At 45.2% G+C, this 7,636-nt stretch overlaps 1 protein-coding gene across 3 annotated transcripts in view; it reads left to right on the top strand.

The window, feature by feature from the left end:
* The first annotated feature begins 770 nt into the window (after positions 1–770).
* PHF14 (PHD finger protein 14) overlaps positions 771–7,636 on the top strand; it is a 2,413,061-nt gene continuing 2,406,195 nt past the window's right edge. For all 3 annotated transcript variants that reach the window (XM_069648631.1, XM_069648632.1, XM_069648633.1), the window contains exon 1: positions 771–965. In XM_069648631.1, coding sequence (XP_069504732.1) covers position 965 — 1 coding nt within the window. In that variant the 5' untranslated portion in view covers positions 771–964. The remainder of the gene's footprint in view (positions 966–7,636) is intronic.

Here is a 7,636-nt window from a genome sequence, read left to right as displayed (position 1 = left end):
GATTATGTTATAAAGCCGATTTTGGGGGTGGCGGTGAGCGGGGTGAGAGCCCATTGCAGTGAATGGGCGTATAGGGGGCTTGGCAAGTGAGCCAACTCTCGTAGTGTATGTATGAGCTGAAACCTACTGTCTCACATGAGGCTAAAACACAACATAGAAAGTGGAACCTAGGTCTCTGGCTGTTGCCTACTGTTCCCTTTGGCTTTCTTCCGTAGCCACAGCCAGCTAGCTAGCTAGCTAGACTGGCTCATTTAGTGAGACTGCGCCTGTGTGAGGTACTATGCACCAGAGCAGAGTCTCAGGGATCCAAGCCGAGTGAAACAAAGCAGCTGGGAGCTGGCGGGTGGGCCGGTATATTGGAGATTTTGGCGGGTGACGCCAGTGGCACGTGATTTGCGTGAATTATTTTTACTGCGCCTCTTCCAGTATAGGATGCGGCTCGTCAAATATTGCATTTTTAAGTTTTCTTTCAATTTAAAAACAAAAAACCCATTCGCAAATGAAAGAGTGTTTATGATTTAGAGAAAAAAGGTGTTTTACGATGGAATTAATTTGATCAAAGTTAAGCTACTATTTTATACTCTTTTATAAAGGAATTAAAAAGCGCGTTTATCGACACATAAAAGATATAAATATGGTTGCTATTTTTTTGGTAATCTGCAGTGCATTGGTTCTTTTCTGAATGCATTAAGAATACAGTCGTTTAAAGATGGCCGCGAAGCTTCAGTCCCGTGGCTCCTAAATAGAAGGGTTCTGTGATTTTCGTCCGTCTTTTATGTTGGCGACCTGGCCACTGGCCTTGGTGTCACTCGCCTGCCTTGTCCCCTTTGGAAATCTGGCCCGGCATCTCGCGTTCCGCGTGTTGACTTATTCAGTCGCTTCAGAGCGCCGGGGCACGGGAACGTGTAATGTCCTGTAAACAATAGAACGGCGTGTGACCATCGTGCTTGCTTCTGGAGCAGACAGTGAGTATCTGCCTCCACTCACCCTTCCATTACTCGCAATGATGGGCACTGTGCAATCCGAGCTTGTCAACGTTTAGAAAGCGCCTGGGTCAAAACCTTAGCGGCTCTCTCCTTTTGAATGAACGAACATATTATTTACCAGGGAGATCTGGGCATGTCCCCCAATGCCGTGTACAAATGAGGAAGACAGTAATAGCATAACATACTTAAAATCTTACATAAAGTAAACATTGTGCGTGTCTTTTAACTTTCCCTCTGAAATATTGTAATGCTCTGGCATCAGTTCACATTCGTTCTGCCAATACCTTTCCATTGAAGACGTGGAACGCATCAAATGCCCCTCTCGCCCCATCCTAATGATGGATACTATGCTAGTACATGGACAGAAAGTCTCCCTTCTTTTCGCCCTGGCGCATTGTTTCCCTCAACTAGAACTTGCCTTGTTTTCAAAAGTATTATCTGTGGAATCACACGTATGAAATTGGTATGGGACACCTGCGACCTTTAGATCCAATGTAAGTGTAAAGTACGACCTACGGAACATCCTAGGTATGTGAACGTTGAAGGCAATAGAGGTGAACAATGAGATGGGAGGTGATGCCATTTTGCTTGGTGGCAGATGCCATTGCAGTCTGAGACGTTGCTTGTTTTCTGGGTAAACCTACTTTCAACTGTGTGTGTGAGGCGAAGAGGCAGTTCAAATAAGGTTTAGTTGGGAGGTATGGCTACAAGTGTAGGCAAAATATGTGATTCTATCGAATATCACAGAAATAGTTACTCAGTGACAATAAAGAGACATAACTGTTCTGTCTTGTATTTCCCTGCTTTGGTCTTGCATGAATGCTTGCTTGATAGAATGCCTGGTGGAATAAATGCCTGTGGAATGTTGTGGTGTGAATGCCTCTGGAAATTCCCTGTATGTCAGTTGAAGAGCCTGACCCCAAGTGTAAGGTGGCTGGTGAACGTTCTCGCTCTATGTAACTTACCTGTACCTGTCATCCTGAACCTGTACCTTGAACCTAAGTAAAGGTTTTACCTGCAGAGTGGCTCCTGGCTCATCTGTACCAGAACAGATCTTATCAGTAACCACTAATTGTTTCCTCAAAGCAATGCAAACTATAAAAATATCATTCTAAAATCTTAAAACCCCTTAAAGGCTCTATACAGGATGTCAAAGGAAATCTTATTAAGGGGATCATTGTCTGTGTTAAATTCTTTTAAGAAGTGATGCAATGATGCCTTATGAGAAGCTGGTTGTGATGAAGATCTTTTAGGGGTGAACACAATTAGTTACATGGAGAGTGGAAAATTACAAATGTACCCCTCTCCCCAGAGCCATAACGGACTAATGTCACCGGTTTTAGCTGGGGGAAACTTCATGGAGCCCCTGTAGCGATTGCTGGGAATCCCAGGAATTGAAGCTATGCCAATCTAAACCAGAGGTTAGAAGGATCTCAAACTGGAGGCTGTCGGCTGGTGGCACACACAGTACCCGGTCCTGCAACAGAGCCCCCAGCATGGCACACAGGGTCAGTGCATCCTTGCCACTCTCTGCGCTCCATAACTCCCTGACTGTTGCCGGGGAGCCTGCTCGCTATGTGCTGGGGAGGAGTCCCTGGGCTCCTGTGGAAGGAATTCGGGGCCATTGCACTGCAGGTCGGTTCAGAACTCGTCTGCTCATGAAAGAGCATCCGGAGTGGCGGATAGTCCTAGCCATGGGCGGCCCTACTTTCTAGGCGCCTGGTGAGTGCTTTATGCCTTACGGTGACAGAGCGAGCAACCGGCTTTCCCGGTTTCTTGCTGCTGGGGGTTCCTGGTTTGGGCATGCATTGATTGAAGCCTGTACAGGAGGCGTCCGGTGGAGTAGTTTGGTGGCTGCCTTGCTCCTTACTGGGATATGCCTACTGGCCTCTATCTGCACTAGCAAGCTGGATTCTACAATGCTGGGGACCAAATTTATCAGAGTGGCGCAGCCCCTGGATTCTTTGGCTGGTGCTTTGCATGCAGCATTTCCTTTGCCTCTGTGGGCTTGAGGACCAAAGAGGAAGACTGTGGGTTGCTTATCCTGACTGGTTGATCACACACTTTTCTCCTCTGACCTCCTCTGGGTATCCTTCAAGGCCTTGTTAGTATTGATTCTTGGCAGTTTACCTCAACCCGGGAGGGGGTCTCCCGGAACCATGGCCAAAACAACAAAACCTGGCAAGTGGAGCACCATTTCTGCAATGCTATAATCGGCGGAAAGAGCAAATGCTCTGAAGCGGTGGCCGTCCAAGTACATGCTTTGGATACATACCAGGGCCTACTCTCCCATGTATCCACAAAAGCAGACCTGCAAGACATTCTCTGTGAGAACAAGAAATAAATCCACAGCAGCACTCTCTCATTAAATCTTTGCACTTGTCAAGAGGGTTACAGAAGCATGAGAGTAGAGTTAGTGAGGTTGTGGTTACGCATTGCAAACAATTATGAGGTGGGGGAACAGTTGCATTAAAAGTAGGCTATGGAGGCCCGCTTTGATTGGATTGAGGGAGGTCTTTTTGTCCTGCTCTAGCCTTTGGGCTTATTTGGATCAACGGTTTGTGCAGCTATAGGATGCCTCGTGATGGGCTGATGCAATATTTGGGCCTAGGGGGAGTGGATCTTTTTTTTTTAGTTGTATCCCTCCAAATCGGAATTCCCGAACTCTTTTGGATAAACTTAACACTGTTTTAGCCAATATGTTCAGTGTTTGCGTTTTAGAAGGGGGTCGCCCGTGCTAACTAGCTACTCAGTATTGGGCATATTCCATTGACGTTGTCTGGGGAGGATGGTGATGCGGTTATTCAGCTAGGGACCTGGAATCTTCAGGACCTGGAATCTTCAGGGCCTGAATGTCCCCGTGAAGTGGAATTCGGTCATTCGAAAATCTATGTAATTGTCCTGGTCAATTGTATTCTTGCAGGAGACTCATTTGCTTCAGGCCCATCAAAAAAGAATGAGGCATAGGCCTACCTGTGACAATGCTATGGCTCTTCAGGGGGTAAAAAAAGCCTTTGTCTCCAAAGCGTTGGCTTTTGCAGAGGACCAACTGATGATGGGAGGGGACTTTAACCTGGTCCCCAAACCAACAGTCTACAAATCCCTACAACAGACTAGAATAGATTATAAGCATGCCATCTTGTTTTCTGCCTTTACTACAGGAATTGGGCTTGATGGATGTGTGTAGGTTGTTTAATGGGGAAGTGAGGGACTTACTTGTTTTACTTGCGCATGCATGGGGGTTTCTCAAGACTTGACCTTAAACTTATCCCTAGCCCTCTGTATCCATGTGTACGAGTGGGGGAAATCGGCCTGCGGACACTCTGATCATGCGCCAGTAACCGTTTCCTCAGCAATTACGGTAGGCCCACACCGAGGTTATTTCAAATTACTTCAGTGAGAATATAAATTGAGACCACTCCATGGCGATTGTATGGGATGGCACTAAGCCAGTGGTACTGGGGAATGAATTGGCAGGACTGCAGCATATACTATGGAATGCAAATTCGTCCAAACATCATTTGAGGCAGAGGTACGGTCGGTAGAAGCTGAGCACAAGCGGGTGGATTTGTTTGTGGCACTTCACAATCTGAAAGTGGTACGCAAAGAATTTGAGGTGCACATGGCAGAAAAATCAGCGCAAGGCAATACTAAAATCCAAGTAATACTATTATGTTAATGGTAATAAAGCCAACCGCCTCTTCCTTTGGCGGCAGCAGTCGTCAAGATCCTTACCTCACCATATACAAAACGGTGTTTCTAGCATGTTCATGTTGAACTTTAAATACCATCTGTCGGTACTAAGAAGACGTATGATTCCTCTCGTATTCCTTCTCCAGTACCCCATGCCACTGCACAAGACCAGGAAACAACTACTGCAGCAGAGGAGCAGACTTAAGATTCCCCCTCACATATACATCGTCCTTACATTATTTTAGTATTACTCTTTGATTTTTCGCACCAGGGGACATCAAATAACTCCATGAGGGTACTCCATCACATAGGATATATATATGTATATATCCCCTATCTTACTCATGCTTTCCTCTCTACAGAAAGTTTGCGTCCAGGGCATTGGCCCCAGAACAGATCTACACCTCTATTCCGCTCACCCCCATCAGACCAGCCTGATTTGGCTCTCTGGTCCACATGGTCAGTTGTAGAAAGTCTTTTTACACCTCCCAATTCTCCTTGCTTTTAAAACATCACTGTTCACTTTTTATTTAGTATGGGTTATGGTAGCACTCCAGATAATAGTAACCATATTGCCCGATGTCTCCTCTCCAGGGGTTCATCATCTAAAAGGTCCAGAAGAAGGCGTGGGAAACAACTTGATGCCGACACGTCCCAGGGGAGGGATAATAGCTCTACTACGTAACCTACCCCTGACTTTGACTAACAACTAGTGACATCGACCAATTACAATCTCTGCTTTGCCTGGGAAGTATCAATCCAGCAACATAAAAAACACTTAAACCAATACAAACGATGACCACAGCTTAGAACATGGGCTCATGGACTAAACTATAGTGGGTTTGGGTCATTAATATGTACGTCTATTTAAAGTGAAGGACCAGTGTTTATGTATTTGTACTTTTTTGTGTTTTTTTTACATACTAAAAACAGGGTTTATGCATGCCCCCCACCCCCCACATTTGACTGTTTCCATGTATTCCACAAGTATGGACTGCACCATTGTTTGCTCACTGTCTTGTAATAAATTTAAATATCTGATGCTGATGGGAGCAAAAGAACCTTTCGCTCCCTTCAAACATATGTTTCTTTGCCACTATGTATAGAAACATGTGGAAGCAAGTAACATGTTTTTGAAAGTCTGAAAAAATGAAATCACAATGAAATAAAGATAATGGAGGAAATGAGCAAATACATTCCCATCCCACATTCAAATGTATGAAAGATAAAGATTATTCTTTCTCTTTGATGCTTGAATGGGGAACTTAGTAAACATTTATTGTGAACTTCTACTAGAAATTGAGTGCACAGTGTATACATAAAGAATTGAATGGTTAGGACACCTGTCTGTTATAATGTACAAATTGAAAAGGCATGGAACTCGAAATAACATCTTGGCTCTGCAAGATGAGCATTGGGTGATACATCATACCGATTTGGATAAATTAGCAATAATATGCACCTTTTCACCTCTGTGTTTTCAGGAGAGCCTCTATCTGGTGAGCATCAGGCCACCTACCTAGTAGAAACTAATTTTCCGCGCTTAACCCCTCAGCTTGGTGAGACCATGGAGGGTCCTGTCCTACCATCTGATGTGGAATGGGCTATTAAAACCTTGAAAATCAATGCACCAGGGCCTCATGCCTTTACAGCCACCTTTTCTAAAAATTTTAGCTCCCTTCCCGACCCACATTTGACTGCCTTGTTTAATCTGTTCTGGTTATCTACCAGTGTTACTCCACTGAGAGCGCCAGGGGACCACTCCGGTGGTGATAGTGCGCGGTACAAATGACCTTTAACATTAACACTATGGGAAGACCCACGACCATGCTGATACCCAAGCAGAGAAAAGACCCTACCTATTGTGACTCGTACTGCCCGATTGCCTTTACAAGCAATGACGGCAAGCTGCTATGTAAAATTCTAGTGCGCCTTTTTGATTGAAGGTCTCCTGGGAATTGTGGATGAGGATCAGACCGGGTTCATTGTAGAGCGTAGCATAAATGACAATATATGAAGGGTTCTTAATTTGATTGAATTTAGCCATAGAGGTTGGGGGTCATAGCATTGGATGCCTATAAGGCATTTGATGCAATGGACTGGCGATGTATTCAATGGACTTTTGCAGCTTTTGGCCCCAATTTCAGGAAACTCCTTCTTGCTAATTATCGGGCACAATTGTCCTAATTCAGAGTTAATGGCCAACATACTCCACATATAGCCATCTCGTGGGGGGCTAGGCAGGGTTGCCCCCTGTTGCCACTGATATATGCATTGACCACAGAGCTGTTTCCTGCCGAACTAGAAACAATGAGGGAGTCAAAGGGGTGATTGTTGGGGAGGCAGAGTATACGATCTGTCTATATGCCGATGATATCTTGTTGACTCTCTGGAATCCATGCACCTCCCTGGAAGCTGTGCTCGCGGGGCTTGCCGGTTTTAAGGGTGGTCTCAGGCTTTCTTGCTAATTTCAATAAACCGTGTTGTCTGGACGTGTCGGTTCTACCTCAGGACCGATCGCGGCTGGTGGAAATTGCCCGATACAGTGGAGCAGAGACATTCCCTATCTGTGCTGATCCTGCCCGTGGTATCTGTAGTTTATCATTGCTCACGGAACTAGGTGAGTATCTTGACAGGTGGGCTTCACAGGAAATCTCATGGCTCGTCAGAATTACTGCAGTGAAAATTAATCTGGTTGCCAGATTATTATATTAAAGTTTGGTGCTGCTTGTCAGAATCCCAGACTCTGATATGCGGACGCTGCAGGGAAGGATGTTCCGATTTATTTAGAGTAATAAGAAAGCTTGGATTTCCTGGAAGGTCTTGATAAGGTAATTGCAGAACAGGACTTCTGGGTGTCCCTGACATCTATCAATATCATTTAGCTGTACATATCTCACATGTCAATGCCGTTTGGGTACGTCTTCAGGCACTGACCACCCCCCTTATGCTTTTAG

Source organism: Ambystoma mexicanum, chromosome 2q (assembly GCF_040938575.1).
Source record: "Ambystoma mexicanum isolate Mex_15411 chromosome 2q, UKY_AmexF1_1, whole genome shotgun sequence".
Taxonomy (NCBI): Eukaryota; Metazoa; Chordata; class Amphibia; order Caudata; family Ambystomatidae; genus Ambystoma; species Ambystoma mexicanum.
Note: the sequence above shows the minus strand (reverse complement) of the source record. Positions and strands in the feature narration are given on the sequence as shown.